The sequence below is a fragment of the Carcharodon carcharias genome, chromosome 11, assembly GCF_017639515.1.
Source record: "Carcharodon carcharias isolate sCarCar2 chromosome 11, sCarCar2.pri, whole genome shotgun sequence".
NCBI classification, from domain to species: Eukaryota; Metazoa; Chordata; class Chondrichthyes; order Lamniformes; family Lamnidae; genus Carcharodon; species Carcharodon carcharias.
Genome location: NC_054477.1, coordinates 6772162 through 6791299, shown reverse-complemented (window position 1 = coordinate 6791299; position 19138 = coordinate 6772162). Strand labels below are relative to the sequence as shown.

Sequence of the window (19138 nt, the reverse complement as noted above, 5' to 3'; positions counted from 1 at the left end):
TTTCAGCGATTCATGCACGAGGACACCCAGATCCCTCTGCACTGAAGCATTGTGAAGTTTCTCTCCATTTAAATAATAAGTCGCCTTTTTATTCTTCAGACCAAAATGGATAACCTCACACTTATCCATATTAAACTCCATCTGCCAAATTTTGGCCCATTCACTTAACCTGTCCATATCCATTTGTAAATTTCTTATTTCTTCATTGCAACTTACTTTCCCACCTATTTTGACATCATTTGCAAATTTAGCTATAGTACCTTCTATCCCCGAATCCAAGTCATTAATATAGATTGTAAATAGTTGGGGCCCAAGGACCGAACCCTGTTGCATCCCACTAGCTAAAGCTTGCCATCCAGAAAAAGACCCATTTATCCCGACTCTCTGCTTTCCGTTGGTTAGCCAATCCTCTATACAAGCTAATATATTACCCTTAACTCCATGTGATCTTATCAAAGGCCTTCTGGAAGTCCAGATATACTACATCTACAGGAGCCCCATTATCCACTTTGCTTGTCACATCTTCAAAGAACTCTAGCAAATTAGTCAAACACGATTTACTCTTCATAAAACCATGCTGACTCTGATGGATTGCATTTTGACTTTCCAAATGCCCCACTACTTCCTTAATAATGGATTCCAACAATTTCCCTACAACAGACGTTAAACCAACTGGTCTATGCTTTCCTACTTTCTGCCTCCCCCACTTTTTGAATAAGGGCATTATATTAGCATTTTTCCAATCCACTGGAACCTTTCCAGAATCCAGGGAATTTTGGAATATTATAGCCAATGCACCCACTATCTCCGCTGCCACTTCCTTTAAGGCCCTGGGATGTAGGCCATCAGGTCCTGGGGACTTGTCACCCTTTAATCTCAATAGTTTGCTCAGTACTTTTTCTCTAGTGATGGTGATTGTTCTAAGTTTCTCTTTCTCTATACCCTCTGCACTACCTGTTATTATTGGGGTGGTACTAGTGCCCTCCACCGTGAAAACAGAGGTAAAATATTGATTGAGCGTCTCTGCCATTCTGCATTCCCCACAATTAACTCCTCAATCTCATTCTCCAAGGGACCAACACTCATTTTAGCTACTCTTTCCTTTTATATACTTGTGGAAGCTTTTGCTATCAGTTTTTACATTTTGCGCTAGTTTTCTTTCATAACTGACCTTTGCTCTTTTTATTTTTTTTTTAAGTAACCCTTTGTTGATTTTTTAAGGTTTCCCAATCTTCCAACCTGCCACTGATCTGAACAATTTAGTATGCCTTAGTATTTGCCTTTATGTTGCCTTTAACTTCCTTGCTTAACCATGGATGCTTTTTCCCCCTTTTACCATCTTTCCCCTCTTTGGAATATATTTTACTTGGGAGAAATTGAATATCTCCTTAAATATCTGCCACTGTTCATCAACTGTCCAACCTTGTAGTCTTCCTGCCCAGTCCACTAGGGCAAAATCTGCCCTCATGCCTATGTAGTTACCTTTGTTTAACGCCAAAACACGAGTGTGGGACTCAAGTTTCTTGTTCTCAAACTGAACTTGAAATTCTAGCATGCTATAATCACTCTTCCCTAGAGGATCCTTTACTATGAGATCATTAATTAATCCTATCTCATTACACAAAACCAAATCCAGAATAGCCTGCTCCCTGGTTGGTTCCACAACATATTGCTCCAAGAAACAATCCCTAATGCACTCTGAGCTCTCCCTCGAGGCTACCCTTGCCAATTTCGTTAGTCCAGTCTATATGCACATTAAATTCACCCATGATTATTGCCGTGCCTTTCTTATATGCTCCCAGTATTTCCTGGTTTATACTGTGCCCTAATGCTGAACTATTGTTTGGGGACCTATAGATTGCTCCGACCAGTTGTTTGTTACAACTTAGTTGCTTGCTAGACCTTTTCATTTGCTGATGACATAGGTAGGAAAACAAGTTGTGAAGAGGACATGAGAAGGCTACAGAAAGATTAGACAGATTAAGGTGAGTGGGCAAAGATCTGGCAAATGGAGTATAGCGGGGGAAAATGTGAAATTGTCCATTTTGTCAGAAAGGATAAAGGAGAAGCATATTGTCTAAATGGAGAGAGACTGCAGAGTTCTGAGATTCAGGGGGGATCTGAGTATCTTGGTGCATGAATCACAAAAGGCTTGTTTGCAGGTCCAAAAGTAATTAGGAAAGCTAATAGAATATTATTTGTGATAGGAATTGAATACAAAAAGCAGGGAGGTTATGAATCAGTTATACAGAGCACATCTGGAGTACTGTGTACAGTATTGGTCACCTTACTTAAGGATGTAAATGCATTGGAAGCAGTTCAGAAAAGGCTATTACGTGGAATGCGCAGGTTGTCTTATGAGGAAAGGTTGGATAAGGCTAGGTTTGTACCTGCTGGGGTTTAGAAGAGTAAGAGGCAATTTGATTGAAACATATAAAGGTCCTGATGGGTCTTGACAGGGTCGATGTGGAGAGGGTGTTTCCTCTTGTGGGAAAATCTTGAACTAGGGGTCACTGTTTAAAAATAAGGGGCTGCCCATTTAAAACAGAGAAGGCAAATTTTTTTTTGAGGATTGAGTCTTTCGAGCTCTTCCTGAAAAGGTGGTGGAAGCAGAGTCTTTGAATATTTTTAATGCAGAGGTGGATAGATTCTTGATAAGCAAAGGGGTGATAGGTTATCGGGGGGTAGGCGGGATGCAGATTTCAGGTTACTGTCAGATCAGCTATGATATTATTAAATGGCAGAGCAGGCTCGAGGGGCCGAATGGTCTACTCCTGCTCCTTGTTTGTATGCCTGAAGGCTGAGATATAGGGAGAGCAAGGCAGAAGGATGAGTATAGTGTAATAAAACCAGAAACTATAATCAATGACAGTATGGGATTTATCAGAACTGCAGGAAATGTGAATCAGAATGGATTTGTGATCAGAATTGCAAAGGCCAGTGTTTGATAAAAACACTACATCCACAATCAATGGAATAGACCAGTTACCCAGATGATCAGGAAGAAAACCTAACGGTGAGCTGACATTCTCTGATAATTCACGTGCTCTACAGAGTTTGAGAACATTGAATCCTATACACCATCAGAGAGCCGAGAACAAGCTCAGGGAGAATGGTGAAACCACAACGGTTATCTCTGTGAACCAGGGGTGAAGGCAGAGACTTCAGGGGGAGATGCATTGTAAAGGATTAATATTAAATACATAAATAGACAATCTACAATATCGGTGATGTAAGATCACATGACAACAGACCTGCCCAAGGGGTGATTCTGCCTGAAGCCCCGTGCTAAGCCTGATCCTTGAAGAATGTTTAATCAAAAGTAAAGTTTACCAACAGCCTTGTCCCCAGTAGTCTTTGTCTAACCAAGGACAACCAAAGCCAAGATCCGCAACTGTGATAACAGATCACTTACCCCTTTGCTGACAGGGCAGCCCTGGTAACTCTCATAAGGGCCCAGTTCCTTGGCCAGGTCACAGCTCGCATCAAGTGCTGCATAGTAAATGGTTTCAAAGATCTGGATGTTGAGTTTCTGTGCTTCTTCGCTTTCAAAGGGGTAGCGCATCAGGATGAAGGCATCTGCTAGTCCCTGAACTCCAATTCCTATCGGCCGGTGTTTTTTGTTAGAATATTCCGCCTAAAACAAGTGGTAGAATGGCAGAAGCACTCATCAAGGTTAAACACTCATCAAGCCATGTGATTTCTAATGTTTTGTCAGTAATATTCCAGACCGCAGCAACAGCCTCACAGCCCAAATAGCCTGCTCCTGTGCTCATGAAACCCAAGAAGCCCAATCATTTTCATAGTTCAACCTCAGAAACATAGAATTGAACATTTATACACAGGAGGCAGCCAATCAGTCCATCATGCCTCTGCCAAAAGAGCGATCCAGTCTAATTCCATTTCCCAGCTCTTGGTTTGTAGCCCTGCAGGTTAGAGGACTTCAGGAACATATTCAATTTCTCCCCCACCTCCCAAAATGTGCTGAGGGTTCTGCTTTCTTCACCTTTTCAGGCAGTAAGCTCCAGACCCCCAAGTACATCAAATCTTTGCCCTATATTTGACCATTTGCCCACCTCTCCACCCTACACCCCTTGGCCCTCACCCCCAATCTAAGAACTGGATTCTCCATCCTGTCAACTCTTAACTTACCTCTGGAATCGGATAGTAGTTCACTTCGATGATTTTATTCAGGTTCCTAACCACCACCCGGGTGACATCAGCTAGTTTGTTGAAGTCATAGGTACGATCTGCAGTGACATACATATTCAACGCCAGAGAAGCCAAGTTACAAACTGCAACCTGCCGACAAAAAGCAAAGCAGGCAAATAGCATCAGCCGCAAGTATCTCACAATAATGCACAAAGAACACATTCCCAGCAACAATGAACTCCGGGCAGCTCCCCTGGTGGCCAAGACAGAAAAGGCACCAAGTCATTGAGTTCCAGATGCACATTAACCACAAGCCCAACACTAGCCGGTACTGAATTAAAGTTAATTAAATTCAACGAGAACATTTTTTGTTTTAGCTGGGCCTCAGAGACAAGGAAAAGGAATGATCAATGCCCATTAAAACCAGGTTTACACCAATAATCAACCATAAATTACCAAATTACTTTGGAATAGACAATTAGCAAAAACTGACTTCCTGTCAAATTTGAGTTGAGTCGTGTCACAGGCATCATAATATCAGTGAACATAGGGGGCAGCCTCCAACAATACTGCAATGTTTTCTAAATGAATATATTGTACCACATCCAATGACCCCAAAAGTATCAAAGTGGGTCAGTGGACAGCACTCTCGCCTCAAAGATTGCGGGTTAAAGTCCCACTCCAGGGACTTGAGCTCATAATCCAGGCTGATACTACTGAGGACTGAGGGAGTGCCGTACTGTTGAGGGTGCACTTTGTCAGACGCAACGCTAAGCTGAGGCTCCGCCCAGCTCCTCAGCTAGATGTGAAAGGTACCATGGCACAATTTAAAAGAGCAGTGCCCTGGTCAATATTTACCTTCAATTAGTATCACCAAATACAGATTACCTGGTCATTATTTCAGTGCTGTTTGTGGGATCTTGCTGTGCACAAATTGGATGCTGCATTCCCTACATTACAAAAGTGACTACCCTTCAACAAAGTACCTCATTGGCTGTAGAGTACCATATAAATGCAATTTTTCTGTGTCTAACAGCAGCAGAACGCTGGTAATGGAACATGCTAATTCTTCAACCTGCCAATTAAAAGCAAGTTTAATTAAAAACACTTGATTATTTTGCAACGATTTTAACTGTTTCTATCAGGGTTTGATCAGCATTTTATAAATTAACAGGGTGATAATTAAGTGTACACTAAGCTCACCTCATTATTACTGGTATATTCCACAATCTCAGTGCACAGATTGCTGCATTTGATGGTGCCCAGGTTCTGCTGGTTACTCTTCCTATTGCAGGCATCTTTATACAGCATATAGGGAGTTCCCGTCTCTGTCTGTGACTCTATGATTGCGTACCACAGCTGCTGTGCCTTCACCACCTTGCGGGCACGTCCCTCTTTCTCGTACCTGTCAGGAGAGAAGGCTGGTTTGTTCAGTCTGATATTTAAATAAATCACTAGTTGCTCCAAAGATCAGCGTCTATGCCCATTTAAACCAATTCACTTTTGTCAGAAAAAGGTTAATTCAGTGGTTGAAGGTGGGGGCGGGGGGGGGCGGGGATTTAAAAAAAAAATCGAGGGATGCGAGAACAGAGTGAGCATATGGGACTAGAATAACAAACCATAGGGGTAATAAGCATCAACACAAATTTGTTCGACTAAACAGCCTGTTAACTGTTATAATTTCTCTCCAACTTTGTTGTCAGATAGTAGCAAAATTCTGCCATAAAGGGTCCATACTAACCTGGACTGTAATCAGTGTTACTGGTGACAGACCAATTCCAGCCAATACTGTACCCTAGTGTTATACAGTGGCAGAAAGCAAGTCATTCTTTCAGATATTTTAAACCTAGGTAGCCCCTCTTTCCTGGTTAAAGGGTCTGCTTACCTCTCGTACAGAGTCTCAAACTCTTCTCCCCAAGTATCATGCAGGCCTGGACAATCGTGGGGACACATTAAAGACCAGTCCTGCAAAAAGCAAAGTAATGAATTCAATATGAAAAGCAGCTGCCGTACCATAGGAGCCCACTCACTTCATTACACGTCAACTCTAATTCCCTGCTCCAATCTGACTAACTCTTGTCTGTTCTGGCCAGGCGGAGGGTCAAGACACTACATCCTGCTCTTAGACCACACTGTCAAAGTTGTGGGCTCAAGTCCCACTCCAGACTTCACCACATAATTCAAACTGGCACCTCAGCAACAGAGGAACCATTGCACTATCAGGTTTGGGGTGGGGTGGGGGTTGAAGGGGTAGGCATGGTCAGCAACGAGAGTGCACACCATTATAGATGAGACAGTACTGAGGGAGCGCTGAACTGTGCGGAGGTGTCACTTTTCAGATAAGACTTTAAAGTGAGGCCCAGTCTACCCTCTTGGGGATCTCAAAGACACTAGGGACACTATTTAAAGAACAGCAGGGAGTTCCCTTGGTGTCCTCACTAATAGTTATTCCTTAATTAAAATTGCAGAAACTAATTATCTAGTCATCTTCACATTGCTGTTTGTGGGTGCTTGCTATGTGAAGATTTGCCACAGTTCTTACATTACAACAGAGTATACAGTTCAAAAGTACTACCAGAGATCATGAAAAGCAGTCTAGAGACAACAGGTGTCTTTATCGGCAACTCAGTAAATTGTCTTACCCCCAGCAATGGGGCTTCCTGCTCTGCAGGCCCTTAACCATCATCTCGATCTGCTTACCTGGTTGTTCTCTACGCGCTTCATGAAGAGATCCGGAATCCAAAGTGCATAGAAGAGATCACGAGCTCGCTGCTCCTCCTTTCCAGTGTTCTTCTTTAGCTCCAAGAAGTCAAAGATATCCATGTGCCAGGGTTCCAGGTAAATGGCAAAGGCCCCTGGTCTCTGCAGCAAAAGATCATAGCAAATTTCGTCAGATCGGTCACTGCAAATAGTCAAGCTATACTAGACATTACGACAACTCTAACCTCCTGAACCATTTTCTCGACACAAACAAGAACTTACCATCTTTTGATGATCTGCTTCTATTACTGCTTGCTTGTCCCTACAACCACACCCCCCCCTCCACTTCTCTCCCCCCACCCAACACCCCCTCCCCACACACACACACACCTTAAACCAGCTTATATTTCACCCCTTCCTTGGATTCACCTAGTTCTGTTGAAGGGTCATGAGGACTCGAAACGCCAACTCTTTTCTTCTCCACCGATGCTGCCAGACCTGCTGAGTTTTTCCAGGTAATTCTGTTTTTGTTTTTGATTTCCAGCATCTGTAGTTTTTTGTTTTTATTTTTAAGAACTTAAGATACCCACTTACTCGGAAGCTTCAATTAAGCAACAGCTCAAAGACTGGCCATCCACATAAATCGATACAAATTATTAGTAGGCATCCATCTGTCTCAGATGATGGACAGCGCCCAGGGTGTGTCTCACTTCTGGATTGAACGTTGCCTGCAGAGGCCAACTCAAATGACAATCCCTTCCACAGCTCGCACATCTAAATAGCACTGGCCCATGGTTGGCTTGTGTTTTTTCCTGCTGAAGTCTCTTGCATCAACTTGTCGTTTCTTTTGCCCTATGCTTTCTCCATGCCTTTCCTGACTGCTCATCTCCAGGCACTCCGGTCAGCAGCAAGGATTTCCCATGCAGCGACTCAGATCCTGGTCAGCTTGAAATCTCGCTTACAGGCATCCTTGTATCGCAGACGGGGGTGACCAGTTGATCTCGTACTGATAGCAAGCTCGCCATAGAGCATGTCTATGGGATTAATGTGGCCGTCATCCATTCGGCTCACATGATCCAGCCGAGGGAGTCAACACTGACTCAGAGCAAACATGCTGGGGATCCCTGCCCAGTGGTGTACTTCCATATTCGACATTCAGTCCTGCCAGGAGATGCCCAGTATTCAGAGCCAGCAGAGGTGGAGGCTGTTCAGCTGCTCTTCTTGCCTTGCATAAGTTGTCCATGCCTCACCACTGTAAAGGGGGGTGCTGGGAACGTAAACCTGGTATACGTGGAGTTTTGTATTTCAGACTAGTATGTTGGTCCATACTCGACTCCTCACTTTTAACATGACAGCTTAGCATTCCTGGTGCTGATTTCAGCATCAAGGGCAGGTTGTTGAAAATTGTAGAATGCATGATATGTGAAGTCGTCAACGACCTCCAGAGTCAAAGTGGAGTCTCTGCTTCCTGGCCCATAACCTTAGGTCTTTCTGATAATGATAATCAGTCCAAACTCCTTGCAGGCCTGGGAGAATTGATCCACAAGCTGCTACAGGTGAAATGAGTATGGGATGCCAGTGTTGGCATCACCAGCAAACAGCTCCCGGGCTAGAACATTTTGCATTTTGGTCTTGGCAAGTAGTCTTGCCAAGTTGGACAGGTTGTCGTCAACTCTGGTTTGCAGGTAGAAACCCTCATTTGAGTCACCAAAAGCATAGAATAACAACATGGAGAAAAATATGCCAGTGATGCAGAACCAGGACACAGCCTTGCTTTACCCCACTGATCTTGATAGCATCTGATGTTGCTCCATTGTAACTAACAAAACTGTGCATATTCTCAGAGAAAGAAGAAATGATGCTCGGGTGTTCAAGAGGGGCAGCTTATTTTCCACAGCAGTTTGAGAAGTCTGTCCCAGCTAACAAAATCAAAGGCCTTGGTGAAGTCTAGGAAAATAATGTGGAGCGGTCTGTGCTGTTCGTTACACTGTTCATGTAATTGCAGGAGTGAGAAAGTCATGTCAGCTGTTAAACTGCCAGCTCTGCTGCCACACAGACTCAGGGTAAATGCGTGATTTTTGTACAAGGTGACTATTTTTGCGTTGCACATGTCTTCAGGCGCAAACCTTTCCTCCCAACAGAGAGACAAACGTTCATGGAGATGCTGCAGTAATGCTGGTTTTCCACTTTTGATGATTTCAGATGGAATATCATCATTTCCTGGGGATTTACTGCTGGTAAGGTGGTCCTTGTTGAGCTCTACTATGCAGACTCGATGTCCAGCTCCTCCATGACAGGAAAGTCTGAAATAGCTGTTTGGTAGTACTGAACTTGAGTATTGCTGAAAAAAGTGACATGTCAAAGCTTTTAGTCTTGCACTCTTCAGGACGTTTTGCAAGAATACCAATAAGGGAAAAACAACAATTTATACTGTATGAGAAGAGTGCTGATTGGTTGGAAAGGTGTTGCCATGGAGAATGCACCAGTGATGGTGACTGACAGCTGCCAAACATTGTTTGAAATTTAAACTAGGCAGCTAGATTCTGATTGGTCAAGGCATTGTCCTGAGGAATAAGGCAATCAATGGCTGTCACTTATTAGGTTTAACTGAAACAGGCACAATGTACGTACATGTTCTGTCTATATACACATTACTCCTGTTTCAGTTTAAAAAAAGTGACAGCCATTCACTGACATTCCTCAGGGCAATGTCTTGACCAGAGTCAAGCTGCCTGGTTTAAATTTCAAACAATGCTTGGCAACTGTCAGTCACCATCACAGGTGCAGTCTCCAAGGCAATGCCATTTGCCAACCAATCAGCACTCTCTTCTCATACAGTATAAATGGTTGTTTCCACCTTCTATTCATATTCTTGTGAATGCCCTGATGAAAAGCTTTGACATGTCTCTTTTTTCAGCAATATTCAAAAGTTTGGAATGACACCGAGAGCTTCTTCAATGACAATGCTCTCCCTTGCTTAGAGTTTGAGCTAGTGCATCTTTCCATCTGCTTGCTAGGTTCAGTGATCATCCCAGTGTCTGTCTTCAAGGGAGCTGATTTGGTTGTTACTGGACCTGTTGCTTCCTTAATTCATTCATACATCCCTCTAGTACTTCTGGATTCATCAGCAGTCAAGCTCCAGTACACTTTAGGATGACTTGAACCTCCTAAGTTTCTACACGCAAACAAGGATTCAGAGACCACTTACTCTGAAGCTTCATTAAAGCTACAGCTCCAAGAGTGGCCACCCATGCAAATCTATACAAATGACTATTCAAGTGCAAAGTACATACATGCACTTAAAAGGACACTCCATGCACACCCCCAACACACACCACCCCCCACCCCCGCCCCCCAACCATCTCACAAACCCAAGAAAGATTGAAGTCAACTAAAGCGAGCAATACCAGGTAACTCAGTAAAGACTGCTAATTAAAATTAACTAACTTAGTTACCTTATGGAACATGTACCGATTCTGAGGGGGCTTGATAGGGTAGATGCTTCCCCTTGTGGGAGAATCCAGAACTAGGAGACACAGTTTAAAATAAGGGGTCTCCCATTTAGGGCTGCAATGAGGAGGAATTTTTTTCTCTCAGGGGGTCATTAGTCTGCAGAATTCTTTCACTGAGAGCAGTGGAGGCCAGGTCATTCAAAGCGGAGTTAGGCATTTCTTTTTAATCTACGAGGTAGTCAAGTGTTATGGAGGGGTCCAGCAGGAAGGCAGAGTTAAGTCCACTATCAAATCAGCCATGATCTTATTGAATGGCAGAGCAGGCTCAAGGGGCTAAATGGCCTATTCCGAACTCCTGATTCGTATGGACACAAGCCCTCAAAACTTCACGAGAATGAGCATTCAGCCTCCTGAACCTTTGAAAATTTCAACACAGCAACAGCATCTAGTCTTTTGAGAGTTCTCCAAATTTACACTAGACTTTGTGTGAAAGATTACCTCCCAATCTCACTCCAGAGTTGTCCAGCTCTAATTTTTTTTACACCCTCTTGATCAACCAATTACAGAGCTAGGAAAAACAGAAAAGGGTCTGGCACAATTAGACAGAATTGTCCTCTCCCCTCCTCCCTTTGCCAGCTCTGTATTTGCTTATAAGCTATTTCATCTCTAGCTTCTTCCAGTTCTGGAGAGAGGTTGACAACCTGAGGCATTAATTATTTTCCTTCACAGATGCTGCCAGATCTGCAGAGTGTTGCGAGCATTTCATGTTTTGTTTTCTAATGTCCAGAACCCACAGTATTGTGTTTTTAGTCTCAGTGCTGGAGTGTAGCAGGCAAATCTAATATTAACACACTTACCTTGTTTCCACCTTGGTCCACGTAACGTGCTGTGTTATTGTAAACCCGCAACATTGGGACAAGACCATTACTGTTTCCATTAGTCTGAAAGGATAAGAGGAACTGTTACCAACACACAACAACTTTTTTATATTTACATAGCGCCTTTAATTTAGTAATATTGAGGCACTTTACAGAAGCACTACCAAACAAATACTTGACATCAACTAGGAGAGATTAGAACGGGTGAAGTTCAGTCAAAGAGAGAGGTGGAGAGGTTCAGGGAGAGAATTCCAGGGCTTAGGACCCAGGTAGCTGAAGGCGCAGTGATTAAAATCGGTGTTACACAAAAGGTGAGCATTGAAGGAGTGCAGAGATCTCAGAAGGCTGTGCAGCTGGAAGAGGTCACAGTGATTGGTGGGAGGGAGGTGAGGCCATGGAGGGATTTGAAAACAAGGATGAGGACTTTAGAAGTTTTCTGACTGGGAGCCAATAAAGGTCAATGAGCAAAGGGGTGATGGGTGAACAGGACTTGATGCAAGTTAGGATAAGGTCAGCATTTCATTCCACTAGGGGTAAAGAAACATTCCTCCAGCTCTCAGGATTCCTGTCCAATTATTTTCAGTCAAGAGTATATTTCTGCCAAATTTGTGTAAAGCTGGTCAGATCACTGAAATTAGCCCCTTACAGTTGAAGGTCTTCACCAATCATTGTTCCTTTTCATAACCATGCTTCCACATGTGGGAGATCATAACTAGTAGCCATGCATATAAGGCAGCTACTAATAAATCCAGTAGGGATTCCAGGAGAAACCTCTTTACCCAGAGAATGGAGAGAATGTGAAACTTTCTGCCACATGGGATGACCGAGGTGACCATCATAGCTACTTTTAAGGGGAAGCTGGATAAACACACAAGGAAGAAAGAAACAGAAGAAGGATATGCTGGCAGGCCAAGATGAGAAAAGGATGGGAGGATGCTCCTGTGGAGCAGAAACACCAACATAGAACAGATGAGTCAAATATTTGTACAGTAATGCAATGAATGCACCCTCGCATAGTGTGGATGCTCATTGCCCACCTGTCAAGTGTGCAAACTGCTGTCTCTTCATACTCACGCCTGCAATGTAGCTTCCCGTCGCTCGGATACAGCTCACAGCAACACCAATCCCGCCAGCAGATTTGGAAATCAGAGCGCACTGCTTCAATGTATCATAAATCCCTTCAATGCTGTCGTCTTTCATGGCCAGCAGAAAACAGCTGCAAGACAAAGCCGATTCAGAGGGTGAACGGAGGAAGAGAGGAGGGAGGTTCTGCCCTTTCTCACCAAGAGTCCATTTCACAGGTCACCAACTTTGAAAAGCAGAAAATAAAATTTAAATTTTATTCTATTCATGAGATGTGAGCGGCACTGGCAGGGCCATCATTTATTGCCCATGTCTAATTGTCCTCGAAATGGTGGGGAGCTACTTTCTCAAATCACTGCAGTCCTTGTAATGAGTACACCCACAGTGCTTTTTCCTGTAGCAGCTTGATATAACTGAGTGGCTTGCTAGGCCATATAGTGGGGGCAGTTAAGAGTCAACCACATTGCTGGGGGTCTAGAATCACACGTACGTCCAGTGTAAGGACAGCAGATTTCCTTCCCTAAAGGGCATAAAAACTGCTTCATGTATAATACGACAATCCAGTAGTTTCATCATTAATAATGAGACTCGCATTTTATTCCACATTTACTAATTGAATTTAAATCTTCCCAGCCATGGTGGGATCTGACTAATGCCTCCAAAGCATTCATCTAGGCCATTGGATTACTCACGCAGTAACAGAAGCACTATGTTATGAGATGAAACAGGGAGTAGCTGTTGCCCAACACAGAACTTTGACTTCGAACAACGAAGATTGTTGGAGGAAGGCAAGACAGAGGGTCTAGTACTCAGACACTGGAATAAAACAAGGGGCTGAATATTTAACTGAGCAGGCGGGCGCGTATCCGACCCGTTCGAGCATAAAATGACGCGCAATATTTCGGTCGGTAGGCACACGTGGGAGTCGGCAGCGTGTACGCTGGCAATTAACTGGCCTATTAAGGCCATTAAAGTATTAATTGAATTCAATTTTTCACTGCCCACCCAACCTTACAGTTGGCAGGCAGGCAAATCGGCCAGGCAGCCTTTGGATTTTTTAATGAAACTTCATCCATGAGGTTTCCAACAGGAATTTAAAAATTTTTTAAATTGAAGCGTCATTTATAACATGTCCCTGCTCATCCCACGAGGGGACATATTTTTAACCTTTGTACGTTTTTTATTTTTGGATTTTAAAAATCTTCAGCTCCGAGGCTCAGGAAGCTTTCACTGTGCGCACTAACGCACATGCGCAAACTTCCACGCTCGCCCTCCTTCCGCCCCCACTCCAGCAGCGCTCAGCATTGTAGCACGCGCACACACGTTTCACGCTGGCTGGCCAATTATTGGCCAGCATGAAATCGATGTAGGGGCCCAATCGCGGGCAGCCAGCATCTTCACGGCCACTCCCAGGCCCACCCACCACTCCTGCCCAACAAGATAAAAATCCTGCCCAAGAGAAACAATCCTAGCAATGGTAATGAAAGAGGCTGGAAACGAGCCATGGAAGTATTATCAGACAAGGCATTCAATTGAATTTCACCCACGAGTGCCAGAGATAATAGGAGGTCTGAGACAAGGGAGCAGCATTTGACTGGATTTTATTAAGAGGTTAAATGAAAAGGAAAAAATGGACCTTGGCAATGATAAAGCTGAACCTCCTTGGAGTCATCAGCAATGGAATATGATGCGAGAGTGAGGCTAAGAGTGGCAAACAAATAACAAAGAGTGATCATGCAAAAGTTAAGCGGTGGTGACTGTGTTTGCAAACTCTCAGGTAAAGCAGTGCAGCAGCTGCAGCATTGGACTAACAAGCCAGTGGTTGAGAGGTCAATAAACCTGTCAATTTGTGAGTAACCACCAGGCTTAACTCTTGAGGCCAACCTCATTCTAATAAAAATGTGTTTATTAACTGCAATCGGCGAAGGGAAATTGCCAACCCTATCCACTCTGAACCAAACAATTCCAATCCGCACTATGTGGATGACTAAATACCCTTTGAAGTGGCCTAGTTTCTTTTTACTCATTCGTAGGGTGTTGGATGTCAGTGGTAAAGCCGCTATGTCACCCATCCCTCACTTCCCTGGGAACCACTACACTACTGCCCCCTTGTTAGTGATTTGATACAACTGAATGGCTTGCTGGGACACTTCAGAGGACAGTTAAGTGCCAACCTCAGAGACTGGAGTCACATATTCAATGGAAAATACAATTCTCCAGTAATGCTTGACTACGGAAGGTAGATCTTCCCATTGTATTGTCTGGTCATATTGACACATTTAAAAATCTTAGACTCAAAAGTACACAAATGCTAATAATGAACCTCAGTCTCATTAACCACATATTAATTTATTAACCACTATGACCAAGGTTCCCTGGTTCAGCTCCCCCCAACATGAAAAGCTTAACATCCATTGTCCATGACATCAGGGATTGAAGAACACAAAGTATATCCAGTAATAAGGTAAGGATGGGTTGAGAGAAGCTTATAGGTTGGAGGAGGATGGGAAAGCAGAGAACTTAAGGAGTTCCAGAGGTCCGGAAGGGTGATGGAGAGGAGTTGGTGGGGTTTGGTTTCAATGGTGAGAACTTCAAGGACAAGAAGGTAAAGTTGAGAACAGCACTATACCTGGAGAGTTGAGGCCTGTTGGTACCAGCGTTGAAGAGGGTGGGAGAAGCATGAGTGAACCATCTCTCCGACAATAGGTTGTATGTTTCAATGGCAGCATCAATGTCATGCTTATGGATTCCAACAGCAACCCTCATAAGCATGTGCTGAGGACGCTCTGCCACTGAAAAACAAGAGCCCACGTCAAACACAGCTTAGCAGATCAGTAGATACAGAATTAATTATGGCAGTGAATCCAGTGCTCCAACGGGATTGCCAGGTCTGGTTTGGGAAACGAGTTCTGCTCAGGTTCAGGCTAACCAGACAAACAAAAAAAAATGGCCCCTCCATTTTCAAGGGCTGTTACACTTAAGTGAGATTCAGCACTAAACTGGTAAATTAATTCAGGTACCAGGGAGCAGGGCACAAAATGACTGGTGCTGGAAATAGAGCCATGCTACCGCATTGCAGTAGGTGCCCTGTTTCAGCCAAACTAAATAACCTCCAGTCAATTCCTATGCGCAATGGGTACCCAGAATTACCAGCACAAACCTCCCCATGCACAAAAAAAAATCAATAACATTGATACTCGAAACTTGAGCTACCATTTCTTCAGAGTAACCTGTTCAGAGGTTTATCATGTGAAGAGAAAGAATCCAGTGCTCTGCCAACTCAAGCTCGTAGTGATAGAGAAATTACACATTGCACTACAGAAGTGAATTAAATCATCACCCCGCACTCAGCTCAACGTGAAACCAGTTCCCAGAAGCAAAAAGGCAAACACCCAACATTCAGAAAGAGATCAAGTTCCTGGGTTAAGGATTGGAATATTGGTCCCAAGGGGAGTGATGGTCTCTTGACCCTCTGCACTACCAACATATTGTCACAAAAGGATCCAGAGAGATGTCAAACCACTACTATCTTACATCAACCACCACCAAAAGATAACTGCAGAGCATACATACCTTTCCCATTGACCTTTAGCAGATAGGAGCGTTCCAGTGTCTGTAAAAAGATATGGTATGAATAAGCCAACAACACACGAAGGAAATGAAATAAAGTGATCAACTCATCAACAAACTCACCTTGAATCCAAAGTAATTGTAAGAGAAGTCCCGGTCATAGATAATGGCAGAATTCAGGCGCTAAACAAGAATGGTGACACTTTAGTACAATTTCAGAATTCAGCCAAGTCCTATCAGCACCACACACAAACAAACAGACATTTGGCATTGTGTAGTTCTACAGAAACTGATATCTTGATGGGTGTCGTGTTATCCAGCTGCAGTCACTGGATAGGGAATCAGGGTAAAAGCAAAATACTGCGGATGCTATAAATCTAGAACAAAAACAAAAATACCTGGAAAAACTCAGCAGGTCTGACAGCATCTGCGGAGAGGGATACAGTTGACGTTGAGAGTCTGTATGACCCTTCATCAGAACTAAAAAATATAGAAATGAGATGAAATATAAGCTAGTAGAGGGGGTGGGACAGGTAGAGCTTGATAGGGGGGCCAGTCATAGGTGGAGGCCAAGAGACTGCCAAAGATGTCATAGACAAAAGGACAAAGGGACGTTGACGGTGGTGATATTATCTAAAGGATGTGCTAATGGGGACATTAAGGGTAACAAGCAGGACAAGCTAGTGGCAGATGGCCCTAATGGGGGTGGGGTGGGGGGGAAGGGATCGAAATGGGCTAAAAGGTGGAGATGAAACAATAGATCAAAATAATGTAAAATTGGTGGGAAAAGAAAATATATTTGTAAAAAAATTATAAATTATTGGAAAAAGCGGGATCGGAAAGGGGGTGGGGATGGAGGAGAGAGTTCATGATCTGAAATTGTTGAACTCAATATTCAGTCCAGAAGGCTATAAAGTGCCTAGTCGGAAGATGAGGTGCTGTTCCTCCAATTTGCGTTGAGCTTCACTGGAACATTGCAGCAGGCCAAGGACGGATATGTGGGCATGAGAGCAGGGTGGAGTGTTGAAATGGCAAGCGACAGGGAGGTCTGGGTCATGCTTGCGGACAGACCGAAGGTGTTCCGCAAAGTGGTCACCCAGTCTGCGTTTGGTCCCTCCAATGTAGGAGACCGCATTGGGAAAAAGGGGGATCGGGATCGGAAAGGGGGTGGGGTGAATCAGAGGATATGGAGGTCATTTGCTGTATCCACAATAGACCCCAACTATAATTAGCACAGATCCAGGATAAATTCTAGGTTACGTCAGGCTGAACAATTTAACGTTATATCAGTTGCAGCTTTGGTGTCTAAAGGGTAGACAGAATTCCTCCCCCACCATAAACAGAGTAGGAAAGTACTTACATCCTTGTTTTCCAGTACAATGTCAAGGGTTTCCTTGGAAATCATGGGTGAGTGAGAATTAGTTAGAGGGTTCACATAGTTAAATAAATCTTCCATGACCTCTGCAAAAGAAAACAGATATCAGACAAAAGGTGATACCTCCAAACCAGGTCCAAACCTAGTGATAAGGACAACCTACTGGTTACCCAAGTCCCTGGAAAACCCAAAGCAATTTCATCAATTTCAAACCAAAGAATGACTGGCTGCAAAATGAAACAAAATTTTGTGCCAACTTGTTGGTGTTAACAAGGTTAAGGCACATCACTTCAACAAAGCAGAGGGAGCTTTACTCTGTATCTAACCCCCTGCTTATCTGCCCTGGGAGTGTTTGACCCAAGTGCATTACAACAACTGCTTGAAATCAGATGCATGGCCTGTACATGTGGTCAGTCTCACTGGGGATTAAGACGTAAAGAGCAATGCACAACTGTTCAGGTATATGTTGATTGCGGCACCGATAAAGGATTTTCTTGTTCGTATCAAATATTACTCACCACAGAACACCTTCTTGGTTTCTTTGTGGAGGTTGGAGACTGCAATCCTTGCAGCCAGAATGGCATAGTCAGGGTGTTTGGTGGTCATGGTAGCAGCTGTTTCTGCTGCTAGCGTATCTAGTTCAACGGTGGTAACACCACTGTACAGGCCCTGAATCACCTTCATTGTAATTTGCGCCTAAAAGACAAGAAAAACCATCACAGCAAGATTACAGAGTGTACAACTTTGAATCATCAGTCAATGCAGAAAACACAAAGGTACATTCAATTTGTCATTTTAACATAAGCAACAACTTCTTCAGGGACACAGATTACCCAAACAATAACCCCCCCCATTGCTCCTTGCCAAAGGCCAGGTGGTTAACAGTGAGGTTGAGTGTCTTGGGCTACAGGAAGATATAGACGGGATGGTCAAATGGGCAGATAAGTGGCAGATGGAATTTAACCCTGAAAAGTGTGAGGTGAAACTCTTTGGAAGGAGTAACTTGACAAGGAAGTATTCAATGAACAGCATGGCACTAGGAAGTTCTGAGGAACAAAGGGACCTTGGCATGTGTGTCCATAGATCTCTGAAGACAGAGGGGCATGTTAGTGGGTGGTGGAAAAGGCATATGGGACAATTGCCTTTATCAACCGAGGCATAGATTACAAAAGTATGGAGGTCATGTTGGAGTTGTATAGAACCCTGGTGAGGCCACAGCTGGAGTACTGTGTGCAGTTCTGGTCGCCACATTATAGGAAGGATGAGATTGCACTGGAGGGGGTGCAGAGGAGATTCACCAGGATGTTGCCTCAGATGAAACATTGAGGTTGGATAGACTTGGGTTGTTTTCGTTGGAGCAGAGAAGACTGAGGGGCAACCTGATGGTGTACAAGACTATGAGGGGCATGGACAAGGTGGATAGGGAGCAGATGTTCCCCTTAGTTGAAGGGTCAGTCATGAGGGGACATAAGTTCAAGGTGAGGGGCAGGAGGTCTAGGGGGGAATGAGGGGAAAAACTTTTTTTACCCAGAGGGTAGTGAGGTTCTGGAATGCACTGCCTGGGAGGGTAGTGGAGTTGCCTCACATCCTTTAAAAAGTACCTGGATGAGCACTTGGCACATCATAACATTCAAGGCTATGGGATTAGGTAGGTAGGTCAGGTATTTCTCATGTGTCGGTGCAGACTAGATGGGCCGAAGGGCCTCTTCTGCACTATGATTCTGTGAAAGCAGTAACGAACAGTCGCTTGGTAGTACAGAACTTGAATATCGCTGAAAAGAGACATTGTCAAAGCTTTTCATCTTGCACTCATTAGGACAAATGCAAGAATGCCAAATTTCAAACAATCACAACAATTTATACATGAGAAAAGGGTGCCGATTGGTTGGCCAGTCAGCTCTGATTGGCCAAGGCGTTGTCATGGAGAA

At 43.8% G+C, this 19138-nt stretch overlaps 1 protein-coding gene across 7 annotated transcripts in view; it reads right to left on the bottom strand.

Annotated features, from left to right (window-relative positions):
* The window catches only part of rrm1 (ribonucleotide reductase M1 polypeptide), a 63702-nt gene that overhangs the window by 14365 nt on the left and 30199 nt on the right, over positions 1-19138 (bottom strand). For all 7 annotated transcript variants that reach the window (XM_041199036.1, XM_041199035.1, XM_041199038.1 and 4 more), the window contains exons 3-14: positions 17729-17906; positions 17196-17296; positions 15959-16018; positions 15839-15878; positions 14895-15057; positions 12257-12398; positions 11162-11245; positions 6853-7014; positions 6038-6117; positions 5356-5557; positions 4153-4302; positions 3416-3637 (exon numbers count right to left, since the gene is read on the bottom strand). In XM_041199036.1, coding sequence (XP_041054970.1) covers positions 3416-3637; positions 4153-4302; positions 5356-5557; positions 6038-6117; positions 6853-7014; positions 11162-11245; positions 12257-12398; positions 14895-15057; positions 15839-15878; positions 15959-16018; positions 17196-17296; positions 17729-17906 — 1584 coding nt within the window. The remainder of the gene's footprint in view (positions 1-3415; positions 3638-4152; positions 4303-5355; positions 5558-6037; positions 6118-6852; positions 7015-11161; positions 11246-12256; positions 12399-14894; positions 15058-15838; positions 15879-15958; positions 16019-17195; positions 17297-17728; positions 17907-19138) is intronic.